Source organism: Cricetulus griseus, chromosome 2 (genome assembly GCF_003668045.3).
Source record: "Cricetulus griseus strain 17A/GY chromosome 2, alternate assembly CriGri-PICRH-1.0, whole genome shotgun sequence".
Lineage (NCBI taxonomy): Eukaryota > Metazoa > Chordata > Mammalia > Rodentia > Cricetidae > Cricetulus > Cricetulus griseus.
The window spans coordinates 157,578,669-157,598,987 of NC_048595.1; the positions used below are offsets into that span (position 1 = coordinate 157,578,669).

The window sequence follows — 20,319 nt, forward strand, 5'->3', positions numbered from 1 at the left end:
ACAAATGTGCTAACACATTTTCAGATTAATTCAATTTCCCATTTGTTTTAATGATTCCATAAATGCCAAAATCTATATCCATAAATATATGTCTAATTTTATTGTTTTTAAACATCATAATTATTTTATTCCACATTTAAAAATAAGATATTTTTTTCAATTTGATGTGTATGAGTGTTTTGCATGCATTTATGTATGTGCACCATGTACTTTCTTGATGCCTGTAAAAAAGAGGACATCATATCCTTTGCAACTAAAGTTACAGAAGATTGTGAGCCATCATATAGGTGCTAGGAAACAAATCTGGGTCCTCTGCAAGAGTCAAGTTGACACAACCAAGAGTTACCTAGCAGAGGAAGATTCAACCAAAGAAATGTCCAGATCAGATTGGCCTGTGGCAATGTCTGTAAAGAATTGTCTTTATTGATGACTGCTTTGAGAAGGTGCCCCCTTATGTGGGCAATGCCAGCCACCTGAAGGTGATCTTGGTTTGTATAAGAAAGCTAGCTGAGCATAAACTAGAGAGAATGAGCCAGTAAAAGGCTCTCCTTCATGGTGCTTCCTCCAAGCCCCTGCCATGAGTTGCTGCCTTCACTTTCCTTGACAATGGATTGTAAAATAAAGTAAACTGTTTAATCCACTAAGTTGTTTTTGATCGTGGGGTTTAACACAGCCACAGAAAGGAAACTGGAACATACAATATCCAATTCATTCGTTGATTCATTCATTCATTTTAAAGATACATTGACAAAGTTGTGTAACCATTATCATAGTCAGTTTTAGAACATTTTATCACCCCCAAATGACTGGCAATCATTCCCTATCTCAGCCCCTAGTTCCACCTATTCTTCCCTCCTAACTTTGGACCCCACGCAGTCATTCACCTACTATCTATCTCTACATCTTTTACCATTGTAGATAATTTTTCTTCATATTTCATTTACATCGCTGTCCAACTCTCCCTGACATGACCAACTTTCTGTCCACCCAACTCCTTGGAAAACAACATTCTACTCCATCCTATGGAATTAGCATTTTCAGATTCCACAGAAGTCTTTCTGTTCCAAGAGGATTTTACTCACATTAAATTAATCCATTTCTACTTTTAATATCTAAGGATCCACTCTACGGTTTCCTTTTCTCCACATCTTCATCTCCATGGTTATCTGTCTTTTGGATGACTGCCATGCTCACCAGTATGAGCTGATATCTCATTGTGACTTTTATTGTCAATTGTCTGATGATTAATGATTCTGGGCAGTGACTTGTTGGCCATTTTCACTTTTCCTTTGGGAAAATATCTAGTCAAGCCTTCTTATAACATCTAGATATGAGGTTATTTTTCTTATTACTTAGTTGCCAGCTGGATGTCCTTATTTACTTTTGATACTAACTTTTTATTAGATACATTAGTTTTAAATACATCTCGAATTCTTTAGGATGTTTCTTTATTGGTTAATTCTTTTGTTATGCAGGAACTTTGTAGTTGGATATTCTACCATTTGTTTGCTTGGGCATTTGTTGCCTTTGCTTTTGAAAAGGTCATGCACAATGAAATCATTGTCAAGCACATGTTGGTTAATTTCATGCTTTTATAAAGTTTTTTCTTGAGTTATAATTTAATATCATGATGATCAGAAGATATTTAGTTAGTTAGTTAGTTAGTTAGTTAGTTAGTTAGTTAGTCATTTTACATGCCAAACACAGTTTCCCCTCCCTCCTTTCTTCCTGTCCCCTGCCTCCACTTCCCACCTCCCTTCTACCCCACCCCACACAAACACACCACCACATCCACTCCTCCTCCATCTTCATTCAGATGGGGTAAAGCCTCCCATGGGAGTCAATGAAGCATAGCATATCAAGTTGAGGCAGGACCCAGCTCCTCTGCCTTGCATCAAAGCTGGGCAAGGCATCCCACACCAAAGAGTCATGTGTCAGGGACAGGTCCTGGTCCCACTGCTAGGGGCCCCACAAAAGACCAAGCTACACAACTGTCACCCAGATGCAGGGGGCTTAGATAAGTTCCATGCCTGTTCCCTGACTGTTGGTCCAGAGTCTGTGAACTCACACAAGCTCAGGTTAGCTATGTCTGTGAATTTCCCCATCATGATCTTGACCCTCCTTGCTCATGTAATCCTGCCTTCCTCTCTTCAACTGGACTCCTGGAGCTCTCCTCAGTGCTTGGCTGTGGATCTCTGCATCTGCTTCCATCAGTTACTGGATGAAGGCTCATATTTGTCTTTCTAGGTCTGGGTTACCTCACTCAGGATGATTTTTTTCTAGTTCCATCCATTTGCCTGCAAATTTCATGATGTTATTTTTTTCCAGCTGAGTAATATTCCATTGTGTAAATATACCACGTTTTAATTATCCATTCTTTAGTTGAGGGACATCTAGGTTGTTTCCAGGTTCTGGCTATTATGAATAATGATGCTATGAACATAGTTGAGCAAGTATCCTTGTGGTAGGAATGAGCATCTTTGGGGTTTGTGCCCAAGAGTGGTATTTCTGGTTCTTGAGGTAGATTGATTCCCAATTCAGAAAAAAATTTTGGTATGATTTTTAACTCCTTAAGTTTTTCAGAATATGTTTCAGGACAAATATATTATCTTCCCTGAAGTTTGTGAAGTCAAGAAAAATGTGTATCTCCAACTGTTGGGCAGTACGTAAATATGTTTGCCCTATTTGGTGTAGAATAAAGTTTAAATCTGATGGAGTTTGTTAACTTCCTATCTGAAAAACCAGAACACTGCCGAGACTGGGGTGTATTAGTGATGCATTTCAATCCACTTCTTCAGAACTATCTGCTTTATATATTTGGATCCCCCGATGTAAATATATACAATCATGTCTAATAGAATATTAGTCAATATTACTAATAGAAATAGTCTGATAATGTGCCATTAAGTGATGTCATCATTGCATAGAGACTGTATATTTACACAGGTGTCGATAGTATATGTGTCAGCTGGGGGTATGATTGGGTTCTTAACTGAATTTGGGTATATAATATAAATTATATTGATAAATATAATTTATTTGTCATTTGTTCCTGTTGAAAGTGAACTCTGGGACCACAGCAGGCCCTCTAGTGTAAGACTTAAGCATATTTATCTCAAGTGTCTTCTGAGACTGTGTCCTAGAGTATCCTGGAGGCAACAGAGAAAAAAGAGAGCAGCAAAAAGAAGGGGATTAAAAACATCATGACCTTCAGAAAACTAGAAGGAAAACTCAACAGGGGTGACTATTTTTTTGTCCTGTCAGAGGTTGGGGGAAGCCTGCCATGAGAACGAGAAGTAGGATCTCATCTGATAAGAGGATGCTCTGTCAGACATCTACCAATCAGGAACCCTGCTCTGTTTCATCTGACTTCACTGAAGTTGAAGTTTTGAATGCACAACACACTCACTTTTCATAGGAAAGAATTACTTTACCGTATCTGTCTGTCTGCTCTCCAACAGCATCAACCATGCCATCAGGATGCAGACGGACAAACCCTCCAGTAAGTTTGTTGTAAAACTGAAGAGTATTTCCTTTCGTGAACTTCCAGCTCTCGGCTGCCCACTAAAACATAAGCAAAGCAGAGACCATCTGAGAGCAAACGAAGAGAAGAAACTACTAATCAACAGTCCTTACCAAAATGGCAAACTGTTTTTGTTTAACACATCAAAAAGCTGTTTTAAATTATTTGTACAAAATCATTTAAAATAAAATCTTACTATTTCTTTTCTCTTAAGTTCTAGCTTCTTCCCTGGAAATATAAAGGAGAAGTTGATTAATTTCTAGAATGTTGTGCTTTTTTTTTTTTTTTAGTCATGATAAAAATGTAATTTTTCCATGTATATTTATGATGACACTCACTCATAGAGAAGATAGTATTATCCCTAGCATATATTTCTCTGACAATTCTACCATCATCTTCTCCTTCATCCAACCATCTGTGGAAAGAAACATGTATCAGTTATCTTCAAGCTTTTTATTTACCCAATCCATTGGCACTTATCTTCCCAAGTCAATAATGGAAAGCAGGAATGGGGAAAATGCATGGGTACTGAGTTAATGAAGGGCACTGAGTCAATGAAGGTGATCAGTACAGATGGAAAAGAAAATTCTTATGTTACAGAAAGAATGTCAAGGGAGGAAGAACCAACCACCCACTGAAGAGCAAAAGTTTTCTTCAATCCACAGGCAGTCAGTCATCTCTAGTGCTAACTCTATGCCAATGGCATAGATTTTATATCCATTAAAATAATAACTTTGTCCTGTTCTTTGGCTACCAACTACAGTTCAAGCTCCTGTCAGATATTTAGACAATGCCTACTATTGATTTCATAAGAAAGAGGGAAGAAAAAGAGTGCTGAAAGAAACATTAAATTTGTCACTGCTGCTAGAGTAATGAGTTAGCAGTCAAGGTGATGGGGGAAGTGCTTCTGTGTATGTGTTTCTCTTACTGGATGATAAATAAAGTACTGTTTGGCCAATGAGGCAGCAAGTTAGGTGGGACTAAGAGACAAGGAGGAGTCTGGGAAATGTAGTAAAGAAGTGGTGATCCAGGCAGGAAATGACATAGCAGGGAGACTCATATTTAAGGAAAGACAAGCAGGAAGTGGCCCCTTTCCCCCTCCACTCTTCCTCCAGATTCACTATGTGATCCACCGGCAAGAGAGGACACCAATGGAAGCATCTGATAAGATAAGTCTTATAAAACATATAGATTTATGATAATTAAGACTGAGCTAGAAGATATGAAATCCTAGTCATTGGCCAAGCAGCATTTGTACCTAATATAAGTCTCTGTATTATTTTGTCCATCCACGTGTTGGGCAGAACTCAGGCAGCTGGCGGAGACCACCCACGTGGTAACAGTCAAGGTCCATTAGCAATGGCCCAGTGGTTTCATAAAAGTTACAATTAACAAATTGAGTATCTTTGAAGATAAGTTTGAACCTCATCAGAGAGACCACATTTTCACATAAACATTTACTTTGCTACAAAGGAAAATCATGCTTTAAGCTCTAACAAACTTTTCCAAAGTATTCTGTTTCAGTCACAAGAAGTGATTGTACATAAAATTGAGAATATTTTTACATAGAAGTATCCCTAAAGATTCATGTCCTCAGACTTTATCAAAGGAGCTTCACTGTGCCATGAATAGTAGCTCATGTATAGACTTGTAGCTGGTCAAGTTATTGAGATCAAGTAACTGTTGAGTGTTCATACTTAAATAGAACACCCATATTACCCCCTCCAAGGCTCAAAAAATCATGGGAGAGTGGATAGAAAGATTGTAAGAGCTGGATGATGGCAGGAATGAGGTACTTATAATAGATATGACATAGCTGTGACACAGTGAACTCACAGTAGCTGCAGTTGCCTGTACAAAACCTGGTCTATAAGCATGTAGTTATAAATGGACTCATGCAGCCATGCCTGGGATAGGTAATGGCAATCGATGTCTGCCAGGAGAGTTATTGTCTATAGCTCCACATACTTGTGCTCATGTGCCTGGTTAAAACTAATGGGACACAAAGCAGAAACAAGACCATCCCCAAAAAACATGAAAATGGGTGACAATTCATGGGAGGAGAGTGGAGGTTGGTGGGACAGAAGAAAGGTAATAGAGAGGTGGGGATAATGTATTATATATAAGCATAAAACTGTCAAAGAATAAATTAACAAAAAGATTAATGTTCATAAATGTTTTATAACAAAACCTCAGAGACCAGGAATAATGGATAAACTATCTAGTTCTCTTTAGTATATGAATTTATAACTATCTGATATGAGCCAACTTGCCTATGTAAACAGACCTGTGACAGAAGAAGGCATACTCATGGTTGGTAGTGGGATCCCTGACCACAACATCCTCAAGAAACCAGCCATTTCCTAAGGACAGAATTAAGAAGATAAAATATATTAATGGATATGTAAAGTATGTGTATTATTGCAGGATTTGGGTAACATGTCTCAATTCTAAATAAATTCTGTGCAACATAATGCTCTACTATTTCCAAAAAGCAATTTTTTAACAGAAGGATAATGGTAGACATGTTGACATAGTTCAGCAAAAGTACAACAATTTTTAAGGATTTTTATGACATATATTTCAATATGACTTTCCAAATAAATATAGTATAATTATACCCTTGATTGCAGAAATTATATTCACAATCCTAGACCTAACATCTTTAAGAATATATATTTCATGACTTAGAAATACTTTATATTTCCATAAAATCACCAAGGTTTCCCAAATACTATGTAAGCCTATATAAACAAAATATACATTTTCAAATATGCTAAAAATACAAAGCTACTTATAGCGTATCTAAGGACTCAGACAAGTAAAGATTGGTACATATAAATGTACCAATCTTTTTAAATGTTAAAATTCATATTCACTTGCAAACCAAACTTGGATAAAATACCATTTTATTTATTGGCAATGACAGAATATTCTAACTACTAATAGTAGTTTTGTCTGCACAGAGACACCCTTTTCAAATTAAAACTCATTAAGTTGATGTTCTAAGGCTGCACCACTTCAGAACAAAACTTAACAAAGCTAGTGTAGCCTCCCTTGTCTGTTCTCTGCCTTGTTCCATGCTTTCTCATGCTTCCCTGGCAGGCAGTGCAGGCTCCCCACAGTTCCCTGGACCACTGGTTGTCAAGCTTCAGTGAACATTTGAGTCACCATGGCCAATAATGATAATAAGCACTGCTGGCCCATACCGAATTTCTGGGTCAGGAGGGTTGAAATGTCCCAGTCTGTAGAAGAAGGAGGTGGTTTCCAGAACATGGAATTTTCTGTACTAATCCATAACAAACCCAAGAAAAATAGGATGGTTGTCTATCATAGATAAGACCCTAAGAACTGAATTTTCAGCAAGTTCCCAGATCACTTCAAAAATCACTGTCATAAGATGTTTTACAATCCATGGGTCATTCCTGTCACACACACACACCCAAAAAATGTTATTTTAATTTTACTCAGAAGTGAAAAAAATCTCTTTTTCTTTAAGAAAACCAGGTTACTAGAATTCTGAAGCAGGTTTAAGAAGCAACTGAGAAACCCAAGCAGTAACTTTTTTTAAGGTAAGCTTTAAATTTTGTGTTTTTAAGATATTTGAAAATTATTCTTCCACCCACCCTCTCTGAGAAATGGATGGGGGTTGGGATGGAGAGAGGGAGAGGGAAGTGGGAGGGCAGGAGGGAGAGGAAAGTGGGATTGGTATGTAAAATGAGATTATTTTTAAAAAAAAATTTAAAGGTCTAAATAAATCTAAAAATTGTTTTTATTAAATATTTTTCATTCAGTATATTTTGGTCATGTTTTTCTCTCCCCAACTCCTCTAGATCCATTCCACCCAATTTAATGTTCTTTCTGTCTCACTAAAAAACAAAAAAGAATAAACAAACAACAAAAAAAAAGCCCTGTAAGACAAAAAATGTCAAAACAAAACAAAAAGCCCACAAAATTGGATAGAGTTCATTTTATGTTATGTATGACTCTTCCTAGTCATGGGCCTGCCCTGGAGTGTGGTTGCTATTCCCACTGACACTCCATCGGAGAAAACTCGTTTTCCTTTCCCAGCAGGCACCCATTGCAAATAGCTTCTTGTTTAGGGATGGGACTTTGTGTCCACTTCCCCTTTTCAGTGTTGGGATTCTGAACCTGTGTAGGTCTTGGGCTTGCTGTCACAGTCTCTGTAAGTTCATATGAACAGCAGTACTGTTGTGTCTGGAAGACACAGTGCCCTTAGAGTGATTGATATACCAACTCCAGCTCTTCTGCCTCTTCTTTCAGAGACACCTGGTCGTTGAGACTGATGAAGACATCCCATTTAGGACTAAGTGTTCTAAAGTCTCTCACTCTCTGGACATTGTCTAATTATTGGTCTCTGTTTTAAATCCTATCTACTGCAAGAAGTTTCTCTGATGAGGTTGAAATTTGCCTAAGTACTAACTCTTAAAGGGAACGAGGAATTGATCTTACAATACCAACTTTGCAAATTAACAAGACAGCACAAAGCTATTCACATAAAAATATATTGTCTTGCCGGGCGTTGGTGGTGCATGCCTTTAATCCCAGCACTCAGAAGGCAGAGGCAGGCAGATCTCTGTGAGGCCAGCCTGGTCTCCAGAGCGAGTGCCAGGATAGGCTGCGAAGCAAAACAGAGAAACCCTATCTCAAAAAACCAAATATACGTGCATATATATATATATATATATATATATATATATATATAGTCTTTTTTCTCATTTTTGAGAAAAACTCAAGTCTAGATTTAGAACTAGACAGATTAATGACAGTAGTAAGAATTGGAGCCTTTAGGGAATGACTACATCATAAGAACTCTGCCCTTAGGACTGTTGTAAGTATGATATAAAAGGGCTACATAGGATACATTGGCCCTTTATGACCTTCCATCATGTGAAGATTAAGACAGATTTTCACCAAATACGAGAGAGAGAGAGAGAGAGAGAGAGAGAGAGACCGAGAGACCGAGAGACCAAGAGACAGACAGAGACAGAGACAGAGACAGAGACACAGAGAGAGACAGAGAGACAGAGACAGTGTTTCCTCAGTGCTAGGGATTGGACCTCCAGTTCTCTGTGAACTAGAAGCACTCTATATTTTGATGATAAACTTCACAGTTACTACAACAATAAGAAGTAAATCTCTGATCTTTATAAACTACCAAGTCAAGGCTATTTTGAAGCAGACTATAACCGAGATACTGAGAACCTGCTACCTATTATTTTGAGCCTCTGCAGAAAATCAGGCAATAAAGATACCATTGCACCACTGTATTACATTATAATGCTCTGATAAAGCACGGTCACTACTATGTATCATAAAGCAGGTCCACATATGAGTGAGTACATATCATGTTTGTCTTTTTGTGACTGGGTTACCTCGCTCAGAATGGTTTCTTCAAGTTCCATCCATTTTCCTGCAAGTTTTAAAATTCCATTGTTTTTTTCTGCTGAGTAGTACTCCATTTTGTAAATGTACCACATTTTCTCCATCCATTCTTCAGTTGAGGGGCATCTAGGCTGTTTCCAGTTTCTGGCTATTACAAATAGTGCTGCTATGAAAATCGTTGAACAGATGTCTTTGTTGTATGATTGTGCTTTTTTGGGGTATATGCCTAGGAATGGAATTGCTAGATCTTGTGGTAGACTCATTCCCATTTTCTTTCGGAGTCACCATACTGATTTCCAAAGTGGCTGTACAAGTTTGGACTCCCACCAGCAGTGGAGGAGTGTTCTTCTTTCTCCACATCCTCAGAATAAACTGTCATTGGTGTTTTTGATTTTAGCCATTCTTAAAGGAATAAGATGGTATCTCAGAGTTGTTTTGATTTGCATTTCCCTGATGGCTAAGGATATGAGCACTTTCTTATGTGTCTTTCAGCCATTTTATATTCCAATGGAATCTTGAAATTTGCAGGCAAATGGATGGAACTAGAAGAAACCATCCTGAGTGAGGTAACCCACTCACAAAAAGACAAACATGGTATATACGCACTCGTATATAGATTTTAGACATAGAGCAATGGATTATCAGCCTGCAATCCACACCACCAGAGAAGTTAGGAAACAAGGAGGACCCTAAGAAAGATATACATGGTCCCCTAGAGAAGGGGAAAGGGACAAGATCTCCTGAGCAAATTGGGAGTATGGCAGGAGGGAAGAGGGAGCTAGAAGAATGAGGAGAGAAGAGGAGGGGTGAGGAGGACATGAGGGAGCAAGAAGGTTGAGTCAGGGGAAGAATAGAGGAGAGCAAGATAAAAGATACCATAATAGAGGGAGATATTATAGGTTTAAAGAGAAATGAGGCACTAGGGAAATGTCTGGAGATCTACAAGGATAAGCAACACAGGAGAAGCTACCTTAAATGCCCTCCCCTGATAATGAGATTGATGACTGACTTATATGCCATCCTAGAACCTTCATCCAGCAGCTGATGGAAGTAGAAGCAGACACCCACAACTAAACACTGAACTGAACTGGAATCCAGTTGCAGACAGGGAAGAGTGATGAGCAAAAGGGTCAAGGCCAGGCTGGTGAAACCTGCAGAAACAGATGACCTGAACAAGGGGGAGCTCTTGGTTCCCAGACTGATAGCTGGGAAACCAGCATAAGACTGATCCAGACTCCTTGAATGTGGGTATCAGTGAAGAGTCCTCAGAAGTCTATGGGGCCTCTTGTAGTATCAGTACTTATCCCTAGCATAGGAATGGACTTTGGGAGCCCATCCCAAAAGGTCTCACCCTCCCTGGGGAGCAGAAAGGGTATGGGATAGGTAGGGTGTTAATGGGGGGGAGGGGGGCAGGGGAGGAGGGGAGGGAGATGGAACTGGGATTGACATGTAAAACAATCTTGTTTCTAATTTAAATAAAAATGGAAAAAAACAATAAAAAGAAATGTTTGAATTAACTCACATAGTTAATAGGAGGAAAACAGGAAAGACACATGAACAAAATGGAAGTAGGAAACAAAGCCAAGTCCTTACTGCCAAGACAGCTGTCTCAACCGACCACTGTTGGATAAGGAGAAGCCTTTCAAGAAATATCATTTCAGGAGACACTGTGGTTGCCTCCATCACATGCATGCTGTACAACATTCACACCCAAATACCACTTTCTGGCATCCAAGGCCTACTTTGTGGCATCCACTCAGTCAGCTTATTCCATTTTGAGGAAAAATACATTAATTTAATAGCAAGTCTGGGGAAATACTTTTATTTCGATAAAATATAATAGAATTCTCCTTTCCTTCCTTCCTTGGTTGCTTCCTTCTCTAAAGATTATCTTTCTGTAAGTTTTTCCTGCACTTTACTAGATTCATGCAGACTTTCGAACAGATGGACTAGAAAGCAGACATCCATTAGAGCTCTGTGAATAAGCCTTACCTTGGCCAAGGCCATCATGGCCTATCACAATCTTGCATAAATTTCCAAGGTTTACAGCTTCTAGGAAGAAGGTGTCAGTCTGCAACCAATAAACAAAAAGTAATTAGATGCAGATTGTAATTTTGATTTTTACCACAAATATAAATTCAGATGTGGCAAAACTCACTAGTAAAAAGTAAGCTCATTAAGAAAATATGCAAATCTGTCTACAGTAAGAAAATGAAGGCAAGTGTGAGAATGATCTATCTGTAACACTGGTCACCTGATTGACAAACAGGGTTAATTCAGCTGATCTGGCTGTGATTCTAAATCTGGTTGAGTTGACAATTAAGATTAACAGTTAAATCCCTGAAACAGGATTTGACTACACACTTAATGCTCCAGCTTCCAGCTACTGTCCATGGATCAAGCATTTTAGCCTCCATTTAAGAGCACAAGCAAAGGGCCTAACATTAGGCACTTCATACAGCTCTCCCCTGTGACTTGCTCCACATTGGAATTAGTCCCCAGCTAAGCATCTGTTTTTGGACTTGATGGGATCTGAAGGTCCCTGGCTACAATAAGCAACATAACAAAAGAGTTGGAAGTGCGAATTCTGAACTGGAGTACAAGCAGTTGCCATAGAATCCTCCTGGCTTTATAAAGACAATGAGAGAGAGCTGATAGCTCTTGGGTTCTCTAAGGAGAAAGGGAACAAGATTATTTGCATAACATACAACTGCTTCTCACAGACTGGCTTCCATCCTGCCTGTTCAGTCACTGACAAACTTTGTAACAACTTAGTGTTCTGGGGGAGAAACAGACAACACACATAAACAACATTTTAAAACTCTCCTTGGTGATATAGGGCCATAACTTCCTACCAGAGAAACTAAGGCAATAGGATTTCAAATTCAAGGCCAGCCTTCCTGGCTATATCCTAGACAAACTAATTGAGACCCAGTCTGAAAAATATTTTCTTTTTCTTTCTTTCTTTCTTTTTTTTTTTTTTTTTTTTTTTTTTTTTTTTTTTTTTTTTTTTTTTTTTTTTTCCCAAGGACAGACAGTATAGCTAAGTGATACAGCACTTGCCTCTCAGGCACAAAGTCATAGATTCAGTATCAAGTGCTAAAACATTAAGTAATAATTAGTAAACAAGAGTTTAGAATAACACTAAGTCTGTGGCTGGCAAGTTTACTTGCTGTGTGAAGCCAGACTGACAACATAGGACATGCAGGATTTGAACAAATACATAAAATCCAGAGGCGTAAAGAAGCAAGGTGATATGCTCTAAACAAAATGACAAAAGAAACTATAAATAAGTCCTAATGAAATGGAGAGAATTAAAAGTAACAGCCATAAGGATCTTAGGCCAGGAGGAGCAGTGAACAAACAAAGCGATAATTTTGATAAGGAGGAAATACAAAGAAAGATTTTGAGTCTACAGGCACAAATAACTTCTTTTTTGCCATTGTTGAGCTTTTGTGCTTTTCTTTTTGAGCACAAAATTACATTTCCTCCTTCCAAATTCTCTTAAATACCCCATCCTGCTCTCCTTCAAATTCTTCATCTCTTTTATTGAATAATCATTACTGTATTCATATGTGCATATGTATATACATACATAATGTATATTCCTAAGCATCTGTTTTTGGACTTGATGGGATCTGAAGGTCCCTGGCTACAATAAGGAACAAAACAAAAGAGTTGGAAGTGTGAATTCTGAACTGGAGTACAAGAATTTTCCATAGAACCCTCCTGGCTTTATAAAGACAATGAGATGCTGTTCCTTGGATGTATATTTTCAGAGATGACCATTTGGACTGGACAGGAAATTGTGGTGTTCTTCTCTGGGGAAGATGGCCTCTCCCATTCCCAACTTTACCTTGGTTGCCTATCATTTTTGTCTATGGGCTTCAAACTTTGTGGACTTTCCCCTGTCTACCTTATTGGTGTCATCTTTATTCAGTTCACACATGGGTGGTCATGTCAGTGAGACATTAAAGGTGTAGCTTCTGAGGTTGCTAGGAGACACATCTCACTGTAAAATCCCTGGCTCTTACAACCTTTCTACCCTTCTTCTGAGAACTTTTTATGATTCAACAATAACGGACAAAATTAACCCACTTAAAAACCACTAACAAGTCTTTCTATGCAAGTAGACAAGTATGTATGAATTGTTGAACATCACTAATTATTAGAGAAATGTAAATTAAAGCTAAAATGATCCATAACCCATGCTCACAAGAATGACTGTAGCTTAAGAAAGAAAATAATCAGGAACCCCTGGGATTGTCCATCATTGATAAAACTGTAAAATATTATAACCACTATTGAAAACAAGATGGCAGTTTCTCCAAGATTAAAAATAAACTACCATGTAGCCCACTAGTTCCCAACTCAAAGTAACTAAATAAATTATCTCAAGAATATTTGTAATTCCATGTATTATTTACTATACTCACAAAGTGGAAGCAATCCATTTATCTACCCATGAGTGAATTTATATACAGTGTTGTGTAGTATACAACAAAGTCAATATTAATCAGTATTTAAAAGAAGAAAATCCTATCACATCTGACTTCATAGATGAGATTTAAGATATTGTGCTAAGTGAAAAAAGCCAGTTATAAAAATTACTGTAAATCATTTTATATGAGGTATTTAAAGTAATCAATTCACACAAGCAGAAGAACAGGAAAATTACGTAATTTTTACTGAGTAATTATAGATTTACAGCTTGAGAAAATGAAAACTGTCTAGGAAGCATTTTATACATGGGACTATAGCTACTTCTTTAGTTATGATGTGGTCAAATTCCAATAAATCCATTGTAAGCTAAAGTGCATTTAATAATCTAATCTATGGAACATCTGATCTCAGCAATATATATAAATAGCCTTATCTGTTGCTCCAACAAATATGTGGCTAGGTAGGTACTATGGCTCATTTATGTCCCTCAGCTTTACTTAAGTGTCCCACTGTGTATCTCTAGCTTACAAAGGCAAAGAAAATGTGAATAAAAGTTAAAAAATTTAAGGGGCTGATTTCTACTAAGTGTGTGTCACTTTCACCTCCACCTTTTTGTCTTATTATCAGAAATTTTAAGCCAAACGATCTAAGAGGAATACCATCTGCCTTTATAAACTACTTGTCCCTGTTTGCTTTCTGACTCAACAATGGAACACTTAGGCCAAACCCAACCTTCGGAAGAAAGAGTTTGCTTGGCTTCTACATGCCAATTGCCATCTATCATTAAGTGAAATCTAGGCAGGAACTCAAGTAGGAGCAAAGGCTTGGACCATGGAGGAAAGCTGCTCACTGACTTGCTGGTTTTGTATACAACCCAGGACCACCTGTCCAGGCATTGCACCACCCACAGTAGGCTATGGCCCTCACACCAATCATTAATGAAGAAAATATCCCACAGACACATACACAGACCAATCTGTTGGGGCAATTCCTCAGTTCAGGTTCCCTCTTGCAGGGTGTCTTTAGTTTGTTTTATCTTGGCAAAAACTAAAGTGAACTATGTGTTTTAAATGCACAGGATGGCCACTGTGGCCAATTCCATGTGCTTTTACCACAATAATACTTTTAAAACCCAGACAAAGTAACTTTCATTTACTTACTTGTCCTCTTAAAAACTTTAAAGCGCTCTTTGATCTAAAGAGTCTCCTGGATCCTGTATCTCCTTTCTCCCCATAGATAGAAAGGTAGACATTTGCTACTGTTCCAGCATTCCAGAGCTCACCTGTTGTAATATGTACCTGATATGTGGTCACTGAGAACAAAAGAAAATAAATTTAAGTGCCACGAGTTACTGACATAATTGAAAATTAAGGTCATAAATATAGTCCTGAACCCAAACTTTAGGTAAGATGTAGCAAAATATGCCACCTAGGCATTATTATCCAATGCAGCCACATGACCTTCCTGAAGTGAGCTGCTGTGGAAGCACACAGGGAGAAGGCCAGTACAGTAAAGCAAGAATCACTTTAACCTTGTTCTTTCTTTACAGTTTCCCAGCCGGGACTCAGAGCACAGGAAATATGGATGTAGGCACTAGAGCTTAGACTCATGGCATCACAAGTCTCTGGTTTTGACCAGAAAACAAGAAATATAACTGCTAACATAAAGACAAAGGAAAGACACTACCTTCTTCCCATTTTCCAACCTCTAGAATCCCAGTGCCTACACCCAGAAGCCAAAAAGCCCACATTTTGAAAGAGAGGAAACTTCCCTTCTGTTCAGTGGAGCTAAACTGCAGTAGACTGAGCCATTAACACCCAATGCCTATTTTACTTTTCTTCCCTAAACAAAGGAAGACTGAAAGTATAGAAGACAATACAATTAAACCCCAGCTTTTCAGCCACTGGAACAAAAAGATCGGGGCTTGAAGAATTGAACAGATGTTTGAACCACAGTCCACAAAGTCACATGGGATCTGTGACCCAGAACTAACCAGTGTAGTCAACTGCATTCTAAAGCAAATCTATCAACATTCTTACTAAAGCTTATTAAGTAGAAACTCAAATTTCCAGTGTCCAAGATACAGTGTGAAATCACTCAAAATAATTAGCAATCTCAAAAATTGCAACTCATGTGGGTAGATTATAAAGAGACATGAACAGAGAGGTAGCAGCAGTTTTGGTTCACAGCTGATGGCATCCAAAGACACTGGTATTGTATAGCAAAGACTTTAGAGCATCTATCATACAAATGCCCCCACCAATAATTGTAAAGGCTCTTAAAACAAAACAAAGTCTCAGTCAGCAAACCTGAAAATTTAAAGATGATCCAATTAAAATTTATAGAACTGTAAAAACCCTCCAAAGCAAAATTTTAATTTCACTTAATAATCTCTTATAATAATAAGCAGACTAGAAAGGATGGAGAACATGAGGGAGAAACGCTTCGAAAAGTGATCAGAGGCTTCTGAATGCCATGTGTGGTGCTCCAGAGGCAAAGAAAGCTCTGATGCCAGAGTTCCAGGTACTCTTCCATACCATCTTCCCACATGTGTTCCATCCTTGGTATTTGAGCATCAGTGACCTTTTCACATGTGCCACTCATATACAAGTGGGATTTGCAAGGAGGAACCACTAAGAGCTACATTTATTTTGGAGAACAGCTACTTTAGCAATCATCCTCTGAAAGTTAATAACATGTCCCCATTAAAGTTATACCTCAGAGATATGAGCAGTCTGGTCTAGACATTAATTGTGTGCACTAAAGTAACTCAAATTTTGTTTTCCTAGTACATACAAAAGTTACATTCACAGAGACCAGGGCCAGTGCCACAAACCTGTAGTCCCAGATACTCAGGAGACTGAGGCAGGAGATCAGCTGGACCCTGATGTTCAAGGTCAATCTGCACAACATAACATATTTTAGACTATATTTCATTTTTAAATGCTATGTTCATACTATATTGTGTTGTATTTAATTCAATTTAATTGAACTTAGTCTAAAATTTGTGCTTCTTAATTTTTAAATACATCATTAGGGAAAATAAAAAGCTAAAAATCATTAGAACCATGTCTCCACCATTCTATGTTCTGCCAGTGGAGGATCTTTCTTTATGTTAATGGTGGCCATCTGGTCATGGCATGGTAGATATGGAAATTTCATAAAACAACAGAACTACACTGATGGATTCTACTTCTGACAAAGACTTTGTAGCACCCATCTGACAGAATTTTCCCACACTGGACTATCTTTCAAAATTGTAGTCAAACCTCTCAAATTATGGTGTTGCTATATCAGATATATTAATGTAGAATTCTAAATCCATTGTTATTATTTCAACAAAGTTCATAAATTTTTCAGCAAGAATATTTCCTCTCACAAAACCATTTTCTTTTTTTATCCACAAAAGGAAATTTTTCATTCTTTAAAGTTTTGTCTTGAGATTACTTCAAGCAATTCAATCACATCTAATGTCTTAGTTAGGATTTCTATTGCTGCAATGAAACACAATGACCAAAAAGCAAGTTAGGGAAGAAAGGGTTTATTTGGCTTAGACTTCCACAGCCCTGATCATCATCAAAAGAAGTAAGGACAGGAATTCAAACAGGGCAGAACCTGGAGGCAAGAGCTGATGCAGAGACCATGGAGGGGAGCTGCTTACTGTTTTGCTCCTCAGGGTTTGCTCAGCCTGCTTTCTCATAGAATCCAGGGCCCAGGAATGGCACCACCCACAATGAACTGGGCCTTCTCCCATCAATCACTAATTACGAAAATGTCCTACAGCCAGGTCTTTTTAATTTAAATTCTTTAATTACTGCTCATATTCACATACCCATCCCCCCATTCCCTCACCCTTCCATCCTCTCATGTTTCCTCTCAACCCCCCCAACCCACCCCTCAACTCCTCCTCAGGTATAGTGAGGCCCTCCACCAGGGACCTTTAAAGACTGTCATATTGTTTGGGGGAGGGCCTAGGCGCTCCTTGCTGTATCTGGGCTGCAATAGTATCCCTCCATAGGGAATGGGCTCCCACCAAGTCCATTTGTGCTCTAGGGATAAAGACTGGCTCCACTATTAGAGGTCCCATTGACTGTCTTGGTCTCCTAGCTGGCACCCACATTCAGAGGGCTTGGTTTGGTCCAATGCTGTTTCCCCAGCTTTATGACTAGGGTCTCCATGATATCAGTAGGTCAGGTCCATTGTTTCTGAAGGTCTCTCCAGCCCCTTGTTGGCTCCTATGCTCATCCTTCCTCCCTCTCCACAACTGAATTCCAGTAGTATTGTTCAGTGCTTAGCTGTGGTTGTCTGTTTCTGCTTCGAACAGCAACTGGATAAAGGCTCTCCTTCCTCTCCCTGCCCCCGGGCTCCCACTTTTGTCAGGGGTTCTTGTCCCCATCCCCTTCTTCGAGGGACTATGCAATCTTCTCCAGCCAGGTCTTATGAAAGCATTTTCTCAATTGAGTTGCCTCCTTTCAGATAATTCTATCTTGTGTCAAGTTGGCATAAAACTATGCAGCGATCTTGTTTGAATTACATAGCTAATCCCACCACATCTGCTTTGAAGTCTCCAACTTCTGAAAGTCATCCTTGAGGGTTACCATCAACTTCTCCAGACTCCCATTAGTATAGAATTATAATCTCTTCTCATCAATAATGAATATTCATAATGGTTTATTGAGTGGTGAATCCTTTGTAGAAGATTTTGCCAAGATCCACCAGAAGAATCAATATCTGTATTTCTTAGATAGACATTATGACTTAAAGTAGAAACAACCCTTGGGTCCACAGGCTATAGAAGGGATGTTGTGTTGATGGAATGAAAACATTAGTCCCATTGTACATCTCATCAGAGCTATTGGCTGACCAGTAGCATTGTCAGTAAGCAGTAATAATCTGAAAGGGTTTTTTTCTGAACAGTATGTTTAAATAGTGGACTTAAGATGTTCAACAATTCATATTGTAAACAAATGTCCTGTTATCTATGCTTTGCTGTCCAGTTGTGGAACACAGACAAGTACTGTAGGGTATCACCCACAGTAGCTCTGGGATTTTCAGAATAGTAAATGACTACTAACTTCAAAGTAAATGCATTCCCTAACAAAAAAATCAGTCCACCTCAAGACCCAGCAATACCACTCTATGGCATATACCCAAAAAACACACAATCATACCATGAGGATGTTTTCTCAACAGTGTTCATAGCAGGATTATTTGTAATAGCCAGAACCTAGAAACAAACTAGATGCCCATCAACCGAATTGATAAAGGAAATGTGGTACATTTACACAATGGAGTATTACTAGGCCCACTGAATGTAATGTATGTGACAGTTATATGGCTTGATCTGTTGGGGGTGGAGGCTGGCAGTGGCACCAAGTGCATGAATTGGCCTTTGGGAGCCCATTCCCTGTGGTGGGATACCTTGCTTAGCCTTGATACAACATGGGAGGGGATTGGTCCTGCCTCACCTTGGTATGCCAGACTTTGTTGACTCCCCAAGAAAGGTCTTACTCTGATAAATGGATGGAGGTTGGGAAAAGGAAGGTTGGGGGAGCAGAGGGAGGGGAGGGAAGGGGAGCTAGGGTTGGTATGTGAAATGAAAAATAATTTTTTAAATAAAAAAAGAGAATCAGTTTTGAAGACCAATAATGACTTCTTACCAGCTGCAGCACATGGGAGAGCCGGCACAGCACCTTGCCTGGGCAGCACAGTAGACCTGACCCTGTTGGCAGGGCAGAGGTGAGCTGAGCATGAGAGCAAGAAAGCTGTCCCCACTTCTTCCCTGATGCCATTGGATGGCAAAGGTAAGGGAAATATTCCATCCTCCCCATACACACCCCTTGCCACCTGCAACAGTAGAGAGAGACAACCTCAGGGGCAGCTGGTCCTGCCCCTCACCAAGTCAGCAATCAGGAGAATAGGCCCTGCACCTCACCTGAGAAAAACAGTAGAGCTGACCCTAGTGGTTGTGAGTATGGGTGAGCCAGACCTGAGGGTATGAGGGCAGAACTAGCTCCACTCCTTGACATCTGCCACACTGAGTGAGCTAGCAAGGGCAGTGCTGAAGAACTCACCTACATGGTGACAATTAGGGAAAGCTGACAGGCTGACCACCCCGTCTACCACCCAGGCTCAGAACCACGACTACAAGGTAGCCCACCCCATCACCCACCACATCTATGAACTGCTGTAGCATGTGAAGGTGCCGGATCTAAAGATCCAAAGCTATAGGATCTCCAGAACACAAGGTCACAACAGGCTATCCAAGAAGAGTCCCAGTGAGGGCCCATTATCAATAGTATAGCAGAAGTCAGAGGCCTCAAATCAGAACAATGACTCACTACAACACTTAAAAGTAAAGATGGACTAAAAGGTAAACTGTGAGACTCACTGTATCACACTACAGCTTCCAAGCCAAGATTTTTTTTAATTTAATTTTTGTTTGTTTTGTTTTTTAGCTTTGAAGTTTTTTTCTGTTTGTTTTCCTATTAAATTTTGTTTTGGGGGAGGTTTTGAGGGCAGAGAGTGAAAACAAGGGGATGGGGAGATGAGTGGGATCAGGATACATTAGGTGAACCAATCAAAAAATCAAGAAAAAATTGCATAGAATCAATAGGAGCACAGAGATTCAATAAAAAGTTTTTAGAAAGAAGGAAGGAAGGAAGGAAGGAAGGAAGGAAGGAAGGAAGGAAGGAAGGAAGGGAGAGAGGGAAGGAGGGAGAAAGGAAGGGAGGGAGGAAGGAAGGAAGGAAAACTCTTCAGCTAACATGAACTGGAGGGTGGGAGGCAGAGAGATTTTCCTCTAAAATAAAAAAACAAGATTAATCTATCATTTTTTCCGCTTCCATTCAACACATCAATGGAAGTTAGAGCTAAAACATGAGGCTAAACACATGGCTAAATCAACAGGAGGCTCCTGTGTCCGAAGAAAAGACAGTGTCATACAT

The 20,319-nt window shown here is 39.1% G+C and overlaps 1 protein-coding gene across 1 annotated transcript in view; it reads right to left on the reverse strand.

Annotated features, from left to right (window-relative positions):
• Nucleotides 1-20,319, reverse strand: part of LOC113833778 (oxygen-regulated protein 1) — a 195,675-nt gene that overhangs the window by 105,298 nt on the left and 70,058 nt on the right. The window contains exons 6-11 of the mRNA XM_035439017.1: nucleotides 14,533-14,684; nucleotides 10,922-11,000; nucleotides 5,811-5,886; nucleotides 3,862-3,938; nucleotides 3,720-3,751; nucleotides 3,435-3,564 (exon numbers count right to left, since the gene is read on the reverse strand). Of these exons, the coding sequence (XP_035294908.1) occupies nucleotides 3,435-3,564; nucleotides 3,720-3,751; nucleotides 3,862-3,938; nucleotides 5,811-5,886; nucleotides 10,922-11,000; nucleotides 14,533-14,684 (546 nt within the window). The remainder of the gene's footprint in view (nucleotides 1-3,434; nucleotides 3,565-3,719; nucleotides 3,752-3,861; nucleotides 3,939-5,810; nucleotides 5,887-10,921; nucleotides 11,001-14,532; nucleotides 14,685-20,319) is intronic.